This window comes from Vulpes vulpes, chromosome 13, assembly GCF_048418805.1.
Source record: "Vulpes vulpes isolate BD-2025 chromosome 13, VulVul3, whole genome shotgun sequence".
Taxonomy (NCBI): Eukaryota; Metazoa; Chordata; class Mammalia; order Carnivora; family Canidae; genus Vulpes; species Vulpes vulpes.
Window position 1 is genome coordinate 2,155,342 of NC_132792.1, and position 13,779 is coordinate 2,169,120.

The following is a 13,779-nucleotide window of genomic DNA, read 5'->3' on the forward strand; positions in this document are numbered from 1 at the left end:
GGGCCTGAGCCGAAACCAAGAGTCGGGAACTTAATGGACTGAGCCACCAGGCGCCCCAAGAGATTCTGTCTTGGATTGGCTAGGTACTGGTTCATTATGTCATGAAATCTCCACAGCGGCGCTGGGAAGTGTACCATTGTATAGATGAGAGACATTGTGTCATAGATGAGTGACATTGTGTCACTGCCATGATCAAGTGCCTGTCAGATGGCGGAGACAGATGCAAACCCTGGTGTGCCCTGTTCCAAAGCCCACATCATGACCTCTGCTGTGATGACCAGAGCCTGGCCTTGCCTCTTCTACTTAAAAGTGTCCAGTGGTTTCCTGTAGATTTAGGCCTTAGGCCCCTGTAGTACAGGAATGGGTGTAGCTCCTTGTGTGTAGTGTGGTGCCTTCTCGAAGGCTCTACCCGCTCCAGGAGTCATCCTTCCTCCTCCCACTGTAATCCATCAAGGGCACGCTCATGCTTTCAGACTCATTACAGGCCCAATTTTTAGGAGGCTTTTCCTGATACTTTCTCCTGCTGTCCACCACCCGCCCTTGGTTAGAAGGGTCCTTGGATTCCCATAGCACCTGCTGCTTCCCTCTCTCATGGTATCTGCCACTGTGTCCAGTCCCACTTCACGGCTTGCAGGGTTTTAGAGAGTGAGGGCCTTTTGGCACATGCAAAGTGGATATTTAAAAAGGGTTTATAAGCTAATCCAATGAAATGGTTTCAGAATTTCTGAAAGATTTGTTTGAAGACTGAAAAGAAGCAGTGGAAATTTGACATTTTGCTGTTCATAGAAGTGCTGTAACTGTAGGATACCACGTGATGAAGATGTGACCATGTCTGAAACACTCCTGGCTTGGCTGTTTTTCCCCATCTTTTGTTCAGCATTACAATACAGCCAGGAGGGCCTACAGAGTCACGTGAACAAGCCACTCAACCTCCCTGGGCATCAGTTTGCTTAAGAAGTTTTAAAACCCATGGCATTAAGTTATTAGGAAAAGAACATGTAGAAGTCTGTGGTACAGCGCTTGATAAATGTGAATTTTCTTTCTCCTTGCATTTCCTTGGAGGCAGGGGTAGCACTGCCACATGAAATGGTTTTTTTGCCAGGGTGAGAATTATGTGCCCCTGAGAGGGAGGACAGAAAGGTCCTTAGGTACAGAAGTCCTTAGCAGGCTACCCTTAAATTTTAAGATGTCTTGATGGGCACTTGTGGAATAGTTCATCAGGCACAGTGGACAAGCTGCCCCATCCCAAAGCCTAGCCCGTGGTGGGAAAAGGTGCTCTTGCTATTACTTGGAATTTCTCAGAGGATCCAGTGTGGAGGCCCCTGAGGGAGTGTGTGGTGGTTTTGTTTTGTACTCTGCTTCCTTGTGGCTGATATAAACTCAGGAAATCAGGGTCCATGTTGGGCCTTTCTGTGTGAAAGACATCAAATAGAATGTGTTTGATTTGGAATTAAGGACATGGTATGTATTTTTTAAAATTAAAGACTAGAAAAGCCTTTCTTAATAATTTGTCATCTTCATCATGACCTGGATCATTCTTAAGTTTAGGCAGCCTTGCATAATAGAACATCCTGAACCTAACAGAACTTTCTAGGATTTTGCTGCTGCGTCTGGATCCCCACTCTGTCAGGACCTCTGCCAATGGAGCTGGGTGGGTTGGTCCTGGCAGGTGGTTGGGGCTGAGGAGAAAGTCCTGTTCTCCACACAGAGACACCAGAAGAGGGACAAGCTGGGTTACAGAGGCAGCCTTGAATGGAAGTTAGAGACTTTGGGTTTATTTTTCACTAATGTATGACCTGGGTTCTGTGAGCCTTAGTTTTCTAATCTTTAAAATGGCCTTAAAAATGGTTCCTCATGAGGCTACTGGTTTAGTTTTAGCAGAGCTGATGCATATAAAAGTGTGGAGCACAGTGGCTGGTACATACTAAGTACTCAGTAAATCTCAGTTTTTGAGTTGGAAACATTTTACACCTACATTTTCATCATCATCATCATCATCATCATCATCATCATCATTATTTAGAGAGGGAGAAGGAGCATGCATGTGCAAGTGGGGTGGGGAGGGGCAGAGGGAGAGAAAGGATCCCAAGCAGATTCCATGCTCAGCTCGAAGCCCAATTTGGGGCTCAGTCCCACCCTGAGGTCATGACCTGAGCTGCAGTCAAGAGTCAGGGACTCAACTGAGTGGGCCACCAGGTGCCTCAGTACACCTAAATTTTCAAACAGTGCATTGACTGAAAAAAATTTGGTGATGCTAACATTTTGATCCCTTAGCTGTCTGCAAACAATACAACAGATTGTGTAGAAGCATAATAACCTGACATTTGGGCAAATTCTATTAAATCTACAGTGACCAGATTTTTGGCCATGTATCTCTTTCACTGTGAAGGTCCGTGTGGCCTCTATCAGAGAGCCACCTCTGAACAGCTAGATGTGGTCCTGGACTATTTTTAAAAAATTGGTTTCATGTACTACCCACTATGTGTAAACATGCTCTGAATGGTTCTTGTTGTCTTTGAACTACAGAGATCAGCCCTGTTTGTCTCAGTGACTCACTTGTTTGTCACTCTTGCCTGATCTCATTAAAAACTAGAACTATAAACTGCATGTGATCAGATGTAGGAATCCTATGGATGGGTTCTTTATTCCATGATAGCATTAGCACCACTGGCAAAGTGGAAGGAAATTCCTTTGGAAGATTTGGAAAGTCAGTGTTGGTGATGCTTTCTGGGTATGACTGGAGCCCTTACTCCTATTGAGGACTTTCCTAGTTTTAGACAGTGAAGCCATCTCCTCAGCTTCCAGGAAGATACCTGCGTGCTCTGTAGGCATGGGAGCATGACCTGGGCTCACCCAGAAATACTTTAAAGTAACATGATACAGGTTAACCAGAAAAGGAGCCCAAATACATCCCTGCCATAATTCTGTCCTAAAATTCAATTAATCAAATATTTATTGGGTGCCTGAGATGTGCTTGGTCCAATGGTGAACTGTGGGGCTTCAGTCTTGATCAAACAAGAGCCAAACTCACACCAAGTGGTCAAGCAAGAGGCTGCCAAACCCATATCCCGTTCCTGCTGCCCAGAATGAGCACATAGGAAGTCCCCTTAAAGCTAGAAGCTGTCTTATTCCTTCTAGAACTTTCCATAAACTGATAATGTACACAAAAGCAAGTAACAATCATGTGGACTATTCACACATAGCAAGTTGAGAATTATTAAAGAAGAAATGATAATAAAGCTTAGATGCTATTTACAGTGAGCCAGTAAGAATTTAACCTGGGGTGGGGCGGAGGGGGTTAGCTGGTTTCAGTGAGCTAACGTTGAACTCCTTCAGTCTGGCAAAGAGCTCTAGAGTTAATGAGGGTATTTTAATTGATAAGGACCAAACCCTTCAGTCAGAATGAGCTTTGAGTAGCTTTTGAGTGGCTGTGGCGCTTTTAAAACTTAAACTTTTTTGTTTTTGGTTAAAGATTTTATTTTAATTTTAAAGATTCACTTATTTATTTTTAGAGAGAGAACATGTGTGCACGAGCAGGGGGAGGGGCAGAGGGAGAGAGAGAGAGAGAGAGAGAGAGAGAGAATCCTCAAGCAGACTCCTTTCTGAGCATGGGGCCGAATGCGGGGCTGTATCCCACAACCCTATATCATGACCGGAGCCGAAACCCAAAAGCTGGATACTCAACTGATTGAGCCACCCAGATACCCTAAAGATTTTATTTTTAAGTAATCTTTACACCCATTTTGGGGCTCAAACTCACAACTCCGAGACCAGGAATTGCATGCTCCACTGACTGAGCCAGTGAGGCATCCCTAAAACTTTTAAGTTAATTGTATTATTTGAGGAAAGATTATAGGTATTTAGTTAAAAAAAGGGCTTAGAAGGCCATGATGGTCAGGGCAGTTTTCTTGGTTAATAAGAGGACAGTCACCTCCCAGATCCCAGTCCAGGTTGTCCAGTATCTTCCCTCATACTCGTGTGATTGCTGCACCATAACCTCCCAGACAGACCTCACACGAGAGCTTTGCAGGGACTATGAGAACCGTGTAGTCCACTTAGGGGTGAGAGCGGGGTGCTCACGTGTTACTGAGCTGGTCGTGTGTGTGCCCTTTCCAGCTGTGTCAGTTGTGCTCGGCCAAGTGTAGGGCACATGTGGCCATTTTAATCACTGCCCATCTGTGCTGGTTCTTAGATATGTTTCTGCTGTGAAGAAGGTAGATGGATTCAAAACCAAGTGAGAAAAGTTGAGCTGCTTTCCCCAGCACTCCTGTCACCAGGGTGTCTCAGATCAGGATCCCAGTCAGTGCTCTGCAGGGCCCTGCATGGTCCCCGTCAGCCAGAGCGAAATGAGCACAGCCAGGCTTTGACATGGCAGTTTCCAAGTGGAATCTCTACATATAAGCCCTGTTTTGGACACTTTATTCCTGGAATTCTGCTTTCCTGGTATTGGATTCACAGACTAAATGTGGTGTTACCAGTTCTGCAGGGATTCATGCTAAGTGAACTATGTGTCCTTTAGGTCAAGTGTCTTGAGTGATTTTTCCCCCCTATATGATGCATTTTATAAAAAAGACATTAGATGCTAAGTTTTGAGTTATGGGTGAACATTGGCCGCTTGTTGGGTTACTTCTCTGGGCTGACCATGCCCCTTAGAATTCCTTCTCATGTTTCGTAAGTCTTTTATATGATCTGGAATTTCTGGATGAGTCCTATAGAATCACAGATGACATCTCATTTTTAGGTGTGACTGTGGCGTGTAGTAGAAACCAATTTGTGTTGCTAGAAAACAGAATCATTTTACACATGAATAAACTCTAAGGCTCAAATAGATTGTGCCTGGTCTAAGGCTCAGTAGCCTGCTCGCAGCAGGCTTGGGACCCAAGTTTAGTTTCTTTACTCCAGTCCAGATTTGGAGTCTTTGCACCAGCGCCTTTGCTGATTGTCTGTAAATAGGTGTTGCTTTAAGCGGGGGAAGAGAAGGGCTTTTGCAGCCTGCTCTGTGTGAGGCACTGTTATAGATGCTTTATTTATTTATTTATTTATTTATTTATTTATTTATTTATTTATTTATATATATATTTTATATAGATGCTTTACATTTATTAACTTGCTTCATCCTCAGAATGGCCTGCTACAGTTGGGTGTATCATTTCAGATACTCCTTCTTTGCTTGAGTCTGGAATCAATAGAAATAAAGACTTGTTTCAGATATACGGAAGATCCAGTGAACAGCATGGCTCAGGTCTGTCCAGTGTCTAGCAGCGCTGGGTGACTGTATGCCTCTTTAAGAGGGCCAGACCCCTTTTAGCCGCATGGACAGCATAGCAGGGTGTGCCCCTTGCGGGCAGGTGGGCCCCCACAGAAGGGGCTGAGCATTGCACACCCTGGTTCTCCTTCCAAATTGACCCCCTCCCTTAGGAGGAGTGAGGGAGGGGCACGGTGAGGTCAGGACTGTCCCTCTGCAGATGTCCCTTCCCATGGAAGCATGGAACTAGGGAAAGGAGATGTCTTCTTCCCCTGTGGCATTATCAGGTAGCTGTTATTTTTCCCATTTTATAGGTGGAAGTATTGAGGTGCAGGAGATGAAGTAGTCTGTGCTAGTTGTATAGGGGGTAGGTCCTTCAGACTGTAGTCATGGTCTGTGTATTTTTTTTTTAAGATTTATTTATTTATTTATTCATGATAGACATAGAGAGAGAGAGAGAGAGAGGCAGAGACACAGGAGGAGGGAGAAGCAGGCTCCATGCCGGGAGCCCGATGTGGGACTCGATCCTGGGACTCCAGGATCGCGCCCTGGGCCAAAGGCAGGCGCTAAACCGCCGAGCCACCCAGGGATCCCTCATGTTCTGTGTATTACCCAAATTTGCTTCTCAGGGGCACACTGAGAATTGCCTGCAGGGGAGCACCTCTGGGCACAGTGTGTGTTAGTCAGCTTTACGGTTTGCTCATCTTAGATCCAGGGCAGTGTGCAGGTGTTTTTTGAATGCTTGCAAATGGCTAGGGTTGCAACTATTAGTCATGAGCTGCTTAGGCTTGAGTTTATAACTTTAAATGATTTGGAAGCTGAGTTAGAAATTCAGAAACTTTTGTAGGTGTCTGGGTGGCTCAGTCAACTGAGTGTCTGTCTCTTGATTTTAGCCTTGGTCATAATCTCAGGGTTGTGAGATCCAGCCCCATGTCAGGCTCCATACTCAGCAGGGAGTCTGGGATTTCTCTCTCTCTCTCTCTCTCTCTGCCCCTCCTCCTGCTTGAGTGTTCTCTCTCTCTCTCTCTCTCTCTCTCTCAAGTAAATGAATAAATCTTAAAAAAAAAAAATTCTAAGGGAGCCTGGGTGGCTCAGTCCACTGTATGTCTGCCTTCAGCTCAGGTCATGATCCTGGGGTTCTGGGATTGAGCCTGGTGTCAGGCTCCCTGCTTAGTGGGGAGTCTGCTTCTCCCTCTCTCCCTATCCTACTCATGCTCTCTCTCTCTAATAAATAAAATCTTAAAAAAATAAAAATAAAAAATAATTGACTTTTGGGAGTTTATTCATTGAATATTTACTGAGGTGATTATTAAATAATTGCACCAGGCATTGGATGCCCAGGTGCCCCTGTCCTGGAGAGCTCACAGCTAAGTTGAAATGGAGAAGAAATTGTAAGTGATTCTGATCCTGTATGAATAAAGTGTAGTGGAGGGGTGCATGCAAAGACAAGGGAGTCAGAGCAGGTGTACAAGATACAGCCCTTGGCTTTGAGGACTTTGGTTTGTAAGCACTGTTTGCGTTCATTGTGGGAAATGGATGAGAGTTGGGTGTAGCCGTGACTGTTCAAGGAGGGGCTGTGGGGAGTTGTGAGTGGCTGCTGAGTGCCATAGGGATGTGTGTGCATAGGGACAGGATTGCACTACGTATCGGAGATTCTTTTCAGCTGAGAAAGCAGTGATTTTATGAACTCTATAAGGGAGTCTTTGTACGTCAATATAGGCTAGCCTGTGGTGTGGAAGGAATACTAACCCTGAAATATGAGAAAGATTAACACTTTCAACAAGGGTTTATGTCTCACTCACATGAAGCTTGATGCAAGTCGGGCAGTTTTCCAGAGCAGTGATCCAGTGTCTGTCTCTGCCCCACCTTGCCAATATCTGGCCTCCAGGATCCTTCTGTGGTGGAGGGGAGAGGGCTGGAGGCTGGTGCTGCTTCAGAGTGCTTTGTCTCGTGCCAGGGTAATATCCCGTTGTGTGTATGAACCTTAAAGATGCTGAGCATCACTCACCATCGGGGAGATGCACAAGGAAACCACAGTGAGCTACCTGCTCACACCTGTTACAGTGGCTGTCATCAGGGAGATGAAAGGAGTTGGGGAAGGGGACCTCGTGCACTGCTGGTGGGAGTGCAGATCAGTCTGGCCACCATGGAGTTTCCTCAGGACATTAACAGTAGACCTACCCTATGACCCACTAATCCTAACTCTTGGGTATGTATCCAAAGGGAATGAAAACAGGGTCTTGAGGAGATGTCTACACCCCCGTGTTTATCACAGCATCATGCAAGATGGCCAAGACGTGGAAAGAACCCAAATGCCCATCATCAGATGAATGGATAAACATGCATAGAAAAGGGGCACCTGGCTGTTGGTGGAGCATGTGACTCTTGATCTCTGGGTTGTGAGTTCAAGCCCCACCTTGGATGTAGCAGTTACTTAAAAAAAAAAGAAAAGAAAAGAAAAGAAAAAAATCTTGTAAAAAAGTGAAAAAAAGCATCCTAAAGGGGCTGATAGGAAAATAAAATGAAAAACAAACAAAGGGCTCAGTCCCAGGGGGACATGCATGACTCCCTCCCAACCCACTGGCCTTACCTTCCTGTGAGGAGGCTATAGACACAGAGGGCAAGAGTGCTGGCAGGGTCACCACTGGGCTACTTGGTGTCCCCACCTCGGGACATTCCAGATCCTAACCCTATTTGCCTAGGTGATCATGGGAGGGGGTCACAGATGCTGTGGTTTAAGAGTGTACTGTCTCCTGCTGTCACCAGCTTCCAGCCATGCAATTTGGGCAATTTATTGTCCCTCTGTGTCAGTTTCCTGATTGATGATGTGAGGCGATAGTCATAGAAGCCAAGCTAGGAAGGAGGTTGGGATGTTTCATTGAAACGATACATGTGAAGTAGTGAGCAGGGGCCTGGGCGTGCTCAGGTTGTACAGATTGGTAGATCCCAAATAAAGGGGAGCTGGCCAATCTGAGCATGAGTGGTGATGGGTGCACCCCTACAGCTAGGAGAGCAGTTTAAGGGACAGGCTGTGCTGGTGGGGAGTCAGCCTTTCTCTTCAGTGAAGCAGACGGTGCTGTTAACCTCTGTACGGGATCCGTCGGCCCTTACAGTCAGGTGCTGCTGTCCTGTGCCTGAGGGCGAGCCCACCCCCAGGGATGCAGGCAGCGACAGAAGAGAACCTGCCTTGCTGAGTGGTAGGTACTGAGCCTTGACTTGAACCCTCACGATAGTTTGTGAGGGAGGACCCTGTGTGCATTCTGGAGGTGAGCAACCTGAGCGTAGGAAAAGGCAGGGCGCTCGTCCACAGGCGTACAGCTGAAGCAGTGCAGGCCAGATCTCGGCCCGCTCCTTGTGGCCGCCGCAGCTGGTGGGGGGGATTTGTCCTGCTGAACGGGAGTGCTTTTCCCTCTGCTGTGGGATTTACTGTTTTTCTGACACATGGTATTTCATAGTATTTATGCTGAAACCACGCTAACAAGGCAGTTGAAGTATTTTTGTTCCATTTGAAACAATAGGCGAGTGAAGCTGTTGAACCTTCCTGCCAGCCTCCGGCCACAGAAGATGAAAAGCTTGCTGGGTCAGAACGTGTCGACCAAGAGCCCCTTCATCTACTCACCAATTATTGCACACAACCGTGGAGAAGAGCGCAACAAGAAAATAGGTAGGCCCGTTCATCCTGGCTTCGCCTGGCCACCAGTGGCTGGTCTAGGTTCCCCTTTGTTCACGCGTGTGAACAAAGGCTCCATCTCATTTTATCCAGTTTGCTGCCATTGTCACAACTTTGACCCTATATCTGATTTTTTTTTAAATTGATTTCATCGAAGGTGAGTTCTGCGGAAGTTCTAGAAACCAGAAGACCTCTGTTACCTAGACTGAAGCAGACAAGAAGACAGTGGTCATTGGAGCCCAGCATGGCTTCGGGATCATCCGGGATGAGACTTGACTGGGGCATAGGGACAGTGCATTGTGTTCTCTGTTGCGCACTGGCAGCCCTGGCTTTGTGTGTGTGCGAGCTGGAGATCCGGTGGTTCAGCAGGGCCACGTGCAGCTATGTTTTGGGGTCGAGTAGGAGCCAGCACTCATTCTTGAGAATCTGTAGCATACTTTTCTGTGTGCCGAGCTCCCTGCTGGGTCCCAGCCCTGCCTGCTGCCTTCCTCCCTCTCCGTGGACCCAGGGCTTGTGTGCTACCCTCTCTGTCCCTCCCGAGGCCTGGCCCAGAAGCAGGCCTCGTTCTCTGCCAGCTCCTCCTTCCTTGGGTCCCTGACATTTTGAGATAATGCGCTGATCACAGACACGAGCCTATGTGTCGTAGTGTTGAAGTGAAAGGGAGAGGCCTGTCCCTGGTGGGTACTTGCCGATTCTCTCTTAGGAGTTTCAATACGAGATCCGAGGAGCTTTTGTCTCTGCTTTTGAAATGCAGTGCTTTCTCCTCCTTCTGTTTTATTTTTGCTTGTAATCTCTGCAGCCTGAATGCAGCAGAAAGGCGGCCTGACTTCACAAGGCCTTTCTTCCCAGGAAATAGGTGTCCTTCCACACTTGCAGTACCACCCACCCCACAACTTGGACCGTGGCCCTCCGTGACCTGGCCTGCCATGCAGCACTCTGCCTGCCTCTCTGTTCTCCTGCCTCTCTTACCGACCCCTGCCCCCCAGACCCAGGTGCCTGGCTCCTTGCTGGTCTTTGAACAAAGCAGTGTTGGTGCGGTCCCAGGGCTTGGTGCTGCCTCTGCTGTCTGCCCGGGCTCACTCCCCACATCTCCAGAGGGGTCTTCTCTGATCCCTGCACTCACAGGGCTCTCCCTTCCAGGACTCTATGCCTTCGAGACCGAGTTCTCTTCCATGTTCATCCATTTCTCTTTCCCTTCCCTCTGTTTACTCACTGCTCTACCAACAGCTGCTAGAAGAGTGTTGTACAGAAGGAATGGGGTAGATATTATGACCCCCATTTTACAGAAAGGGATGCTGAGATTCAGGGAATTCAAACAAAATTTTTAATTACTATTTTTAGATTATTTATTTATTTATTTATTGAAATAGAGAGCAAGCAAGTGAGTGCACGTGCAAGCACAAGCAGAAGGAGCAGTAGTCAGAGGGAGAGGGAGAAGCATACCCCCCAAGAAGCAGGGAGCCTGACCCAGGGCTTGATCCCAGGAGTCCGGGATCATGACTTGAGCTGAAGGCAGATGCTTAACTGACTGAACCACCCAGGTGCCCTGAGATTCAGGGAGTTCAAATGACTTGGTGAAGAACTCAGAGCATGCCTTGGCTCATGATGCATTTCGTGCTTGCTGGCTGGTATCATGGGGTTCAAGGTCAGAGGGACAGTGTGAGCCTTACGCACATCACGTGGTCTCAGTGAAAAGTTCTTACATTAACGCCAGCACTAGAATTCCTTAGCATCTGGAAGGACCTCATAATTAGCCTTATTCACAATTAGTAGGTTATCTGAACACCTTAAAAATACAGTGTTTCCTAAGAGAGGAGTTTGTTCCAAAGACAGAGGGCATAACGGGTAGGAGTACTATGCAGACCCTGTGCTCTCCTGGAATGGCAAACATTTCTTTATTTGAGGGTTTCATAGTTGAGCTCATTTAGTTTCCCTAGTGTTTTTGGAGGAAGTATGGTTTTCTCCAGTGCGCAGAGTGAAACATAGCACATGGTCCCTGCCCTCCACAGGTTTTCCGGGTCAGTGTAGGCTGGCAGACAGGGCAGAAACAGGAGAAGTGGCATGTGAAGATGAGATGCAGGGCAGGTTGCCTAACAGTGTAGAACTGTCACCAGCAGGGCCTGCTGGCTTACCTGCTGAGCTTGGACGAACAGCAAGCACTGGACCAGCTGGGAGCGGGGGCGCCTCCAACCTGGGAAGGCACCCTGGGGGCTCGCTTGATGGTGATGTTGTCTCTTGAGGAGCACGATGTGGCTTGTGGGGGCTCTGGTTCTTCATTATGTAAAACAAGAAAATAAAGGAAGAAATACAGAATAATGTCCTTGAAAAATACCACCAGATTGTAAATTCTGAGATGTTTCTGAAATTAGGAGCCCCAAGTATGTAGTATACTATAGTATACTACACTATAGTCTCATGTGTGTGTGTGTGTGTGTGTGTGTGTGCATATGCGCACGTGCATGTGTCTCCATTGGTTCAGCCATCAGTAAACCCCCATCGAGTTTCTCCCATGTGCTGGGCATGTGGCAGCCCTGGCCCTGTGGTTCTAATGGTGACAAGGCAGTCATGGTCACTGCCCTCATGAAGTGTTTGGTAGAGTTGGAGGGAAGTATTAAGTAGTAATTTCAAGCAGTAGTAAGTATAAGGAAGTGGACCAATACATAAAATAATGACTAGTTTTAGTTAGTGCCATTAAATAAAGATTGGCTGAAGTGGAGAAAAATATCCTCTTACGTGGTATGGAATCCTCGCCTTTCCTTGGCTTTAAATATATCTTACATATTTAAAATGATGAGATTTTGAGTTTTCTCTGACAGTGTTGGAATGGTTTCCGTCTGCGTCTGGGAAATGATTTTGCTCGTTTGCTCTTGCATCCGTCACGCAGGCACGGATTCCTACTGCTGTGTGTCAGGCGTTGTAAGGGGTACGAAAGCCAGTCCACACAGATGTTGACCAGCAGCCCATACTGCTGCTCGGTCCCCTGCCCACTGTCCTCACTGTGCTGCTTGGGCTAAAAGCCTGAAAATGACATTTTCCCTGACTCCTTGCCAGCCAGATGCTATGGGGTGAAGGTTCAGGAAGGCAGGGGCCCCCTGGTGGGGATGGCAGCCGTCGAGGCCTCGGCTGGGGGGGCCGTGGCAGCGGCTCCACGTCCGTGGTCCACCAGTGGCCAGCATCTGATAAGGGGCCGGTAACGGCCAGTGAGTGTTCATTAACGTGAATGAGCGACCAGTAGCCGCAAGTGTCTCCTGGCTGTTAGGGGAGGAGGCCCGACTAAGTAGGCGTTTGTGGTGAAAGTTTGTCTTTCACGTTCTGTTTTCAGGTTGTTGATTTTGAGATGGCTCGACCTTACCACCCCCAGCCTGGGCCTGTGTGGGTGCAGCTCCAACCGCCCCCCGCCAATCCCCACTAAAGCCAGTCCTGCCTCTTTATGTATTTATTTTTTCCTCTCCAGGTTTCAATTGTTGAGGCTTCACTTATGAAAGTAACACCCTGCCTGAGCTGCAGAGGGCTTAAACATAACTACGCAACGCTGCAGGCATTATATCCTCATTTGACAAATGAGAAAATTAAGACTGAGCGTATGTAAATGACCTGCCCTAGGTAGGACAGCTAGTGAGTGCACAGCTCAGTCTCCAGCCGTGGTTTAAAAGTCAAAGCTCAGGGATTTCTTTCTCTATAATACGGCTCCTCATCCCCATGAGAAGCACCTGCTCATCTGGGCTGAGGTAAAATTCAGTGGATGATGCAAGATTTTTTTCTAAAATATAATAGAAGCCTCGGCCAAAATGCATGTTATTTGTTGAATACCCACGGGTAGGAAAATGTAATTTATATTCTGTGGCTTCTAATATGTTTTCTGCAGCATTCTCATCAGTGAAGACCTGCCTAGAGGTTTGAAGAATCACACATCTTTAACCTAAAATTCCAATATCTATAAATGAATCTTTGTGTATAATTGGAGGAGTTATCATCACAGCAGGGGACATAGAGTGTTTGAGAAGGAGAAGCCCCTGGGGGCAGTTTTTGAGACCGTCTGCACTCTAATTTGGAATAATTTACCCATCTTCTGTCTCCCTGTTGCTAGAGTTGCCACTGCCGCCGTTCAGTCTGTGCAGAGGTGATTGTGGCTCACGTCCTGAGCTTGAGTACAGGGGTGGGGGGGGGTGAAGGGTTTTCTGTGATTTGTGCTAGGACTTTGTGGCATGGCCAGGCTCAGTGCCACCCCGGAGGCCGTGTGGTGGCCTGCACAGGCCCCGGCTGTCAAGTGGCCATGGGCCGTAGCTTGGCCCTGAAGCCTCCCGCTCGTCACCTCGGACAAGATTGTGCTTGCTCATGTACAGTGAGAGAAGAGACGCCAATGCACAGGGTTTTTCTGAGGGTCGGGAGAGGTAATGGTCCTAAAGGAGCTGGCAGCTGTGGAGAGAAGGTTCTGGATAGCAGTTGCGTGCACTGTCCTAGGTGCTGGGGCTGCAGCGAGAAATCAGGGGCGCTTCCCGCCAGCCAGGTCCCTCCAGGTTGGACAAAGAGTGTGGTGTGGCTCAGAGTGGGGAGGGCCTGATGCTGGGCAGGTGTTGAATAGCCACCCACTGCTGTTCCCTCTATGGTTTCTAGGATAGAATCTCAAGGAAAGGCGTTCACCATGGGATCTGACTGCTGAGGCCTGGAGTGGAGATGGTCTTCTTTCAGACAAAAGTAATCATGTCATCAGTGATGCAATCAGTGATTTATCTTAGACTTATTTTTTTAAAAGATAGTATTTATTTATTCATGAGAGACAGAGAGAGGCAGAGACACAGGCAGAGGGAGAAGCAGGTGCCCCACAGGGAGCCTGATGTGGGACTCGATCCCAGGACCCCGGGAT

The 13,779-nt window shown here is 47.6% G+C and overlaps 1 protein-coding gene across 7 annotated transcripts in view; it reads left to right on the forward strand.

Annotated features, from left to right (window-relative positions):
* TRAPPC9 (trafficking protein particle complex subunit 9) overlaps positions 1–13,779 on the forward strand; it is a 541,182-nt gene that overhangs the window by 100,612 nt on the left and 426,791 nt on the right. For all 7 annotated transcript variants that reach the window (XM_072733818.1, XM_072733819.1, XM_025985035.2 and 4 more), the window contains one exon: positions 8,764–8,909. In XM_072733818.1, the coding sequence (XP_072589919.1) occupies positions 8,764–8,909 (146 nt within the window). The remainder of the gene's footprint in view (positions 1–8,763; positions 8,910–13,779) is intronic.